We start from the raw sequence: 850 nt of genomic DNA, 5'->3' as shown, positions 1-850 counted from the left end.
CCGCGGGCCTGGTCCACGTACCGCGGGCTTGTATTTAACGGGAAGCAAAACCGGCGCAAGGCAAAGCCGTGGCGATGGGGCTGCGGGCGCCCGAGAGCGTTACTGGAGGGGGCTGGAGCCCCCCCGACGGGCGCCTCCCCCCAACTCACCGCCGATGGTGCTCTCCTGGTACTCGTGGAACTGGCCCTTGACGAAGCGCAGCACCAGGCTGGATTTCCCCACCGCCGACTCGCCCAGCAGCACCAGCTTGAACTGACAGATTTTACTGGCTTGGGACTGCCCGTTCGGCCTGGCGGCTCCTCTGCTGGTCATGGCCTGGGTGCTGCTGGCGCCGCGCGCCCTGCTAACCGGAGAGCCGGGAAGGCACCGAGGCGTCCGCGCCGGGCAGGGGCTGGGTGCAGGGTGCTGGCCTTCGATCCGCTCGGCTGTCCTGAAGGGAGGAGGAGAGAGCCGTCGGCACGCTGAACGCACAACGGCGCGGTGCCCCCGCGTCCCCCCCCGCGACGGCATCACCTCCACGGGGACAGGCTCTGCCGAGCCTTAGCGGGCAAAACTCTTCTTGCCTCAAGCTAGAACACGCTCCTCGTTCCGGGGTCTTTCCCCCCACGTGGGGTCTTTCCCCAGGCGCCCCGCAGCAGCACGTGGCGCAGACCCGCAGGCCACGGCTCCGCTCCCCCAGCCTCTGTTCCAGAGGGATTTCACGGAGCAGTAAATTGGTCGGCAGGAGCTAATCCGAGAGCCAGGCAGACGGGATCCTCGCGGCCGAGGCGGCTGGGAGTGAGTCAGCAGCCCTCCCAGCCCTCCCGCTCCCGGCGAGCGGCTCCCGGGCCGGGACGCGCCGCGTCGCGCC

At 69.6% G+C, this 850-nt stretch overlaps 1 protein-coding gene across 1 annotated transcript in view; it reads right to left on the bottom strand.

Annotated features, from left to right (window-relative positions):
* Positions 1 to 772, bottom strand: part of RAB5B (RAB5B, member RAS oncogene family) — a 5,001-nt gene extending 4,229 nt beyond the window's left edge. Inside the window, 2 exon segments of the mRNA XM_009280040.2 lie at positions 150 to 430; positions 653 to 772. Of these exon segments, the coding sequence (XP_009278315.2) occupies positions 150 to 312 (163 nt within the window). The 5' untranslated portion in view covers positions 313 to 430; positions 653 to 772.
* Positions 773 to 850: the final 78 nt, after the last annotated feature.

This window comes from Aptenodytes forsteri, unplaced genomic scaffold (assembly GCF_000699145.1).
Source record: "Aptenodytes forsteri isolate BGI_AS27 unplaced genomic scaffold, ASM69914v1 Scaffold547, whole genome shotgun sequence".
In the NCBI taxonomy this organism is placed as follows: domain Eukaryota; kingdom Metazoa; phylum Chordata; class Aves; order Sphenisciformes; family Spheniscidae; genus Aptenodytes; species Aptenodytes forsteri.
The sequence above is the reverse complement of the archived record's forward strand: the minus strand, read 5'-3'. Positions and strand labels throughout refer to the sequence as shown.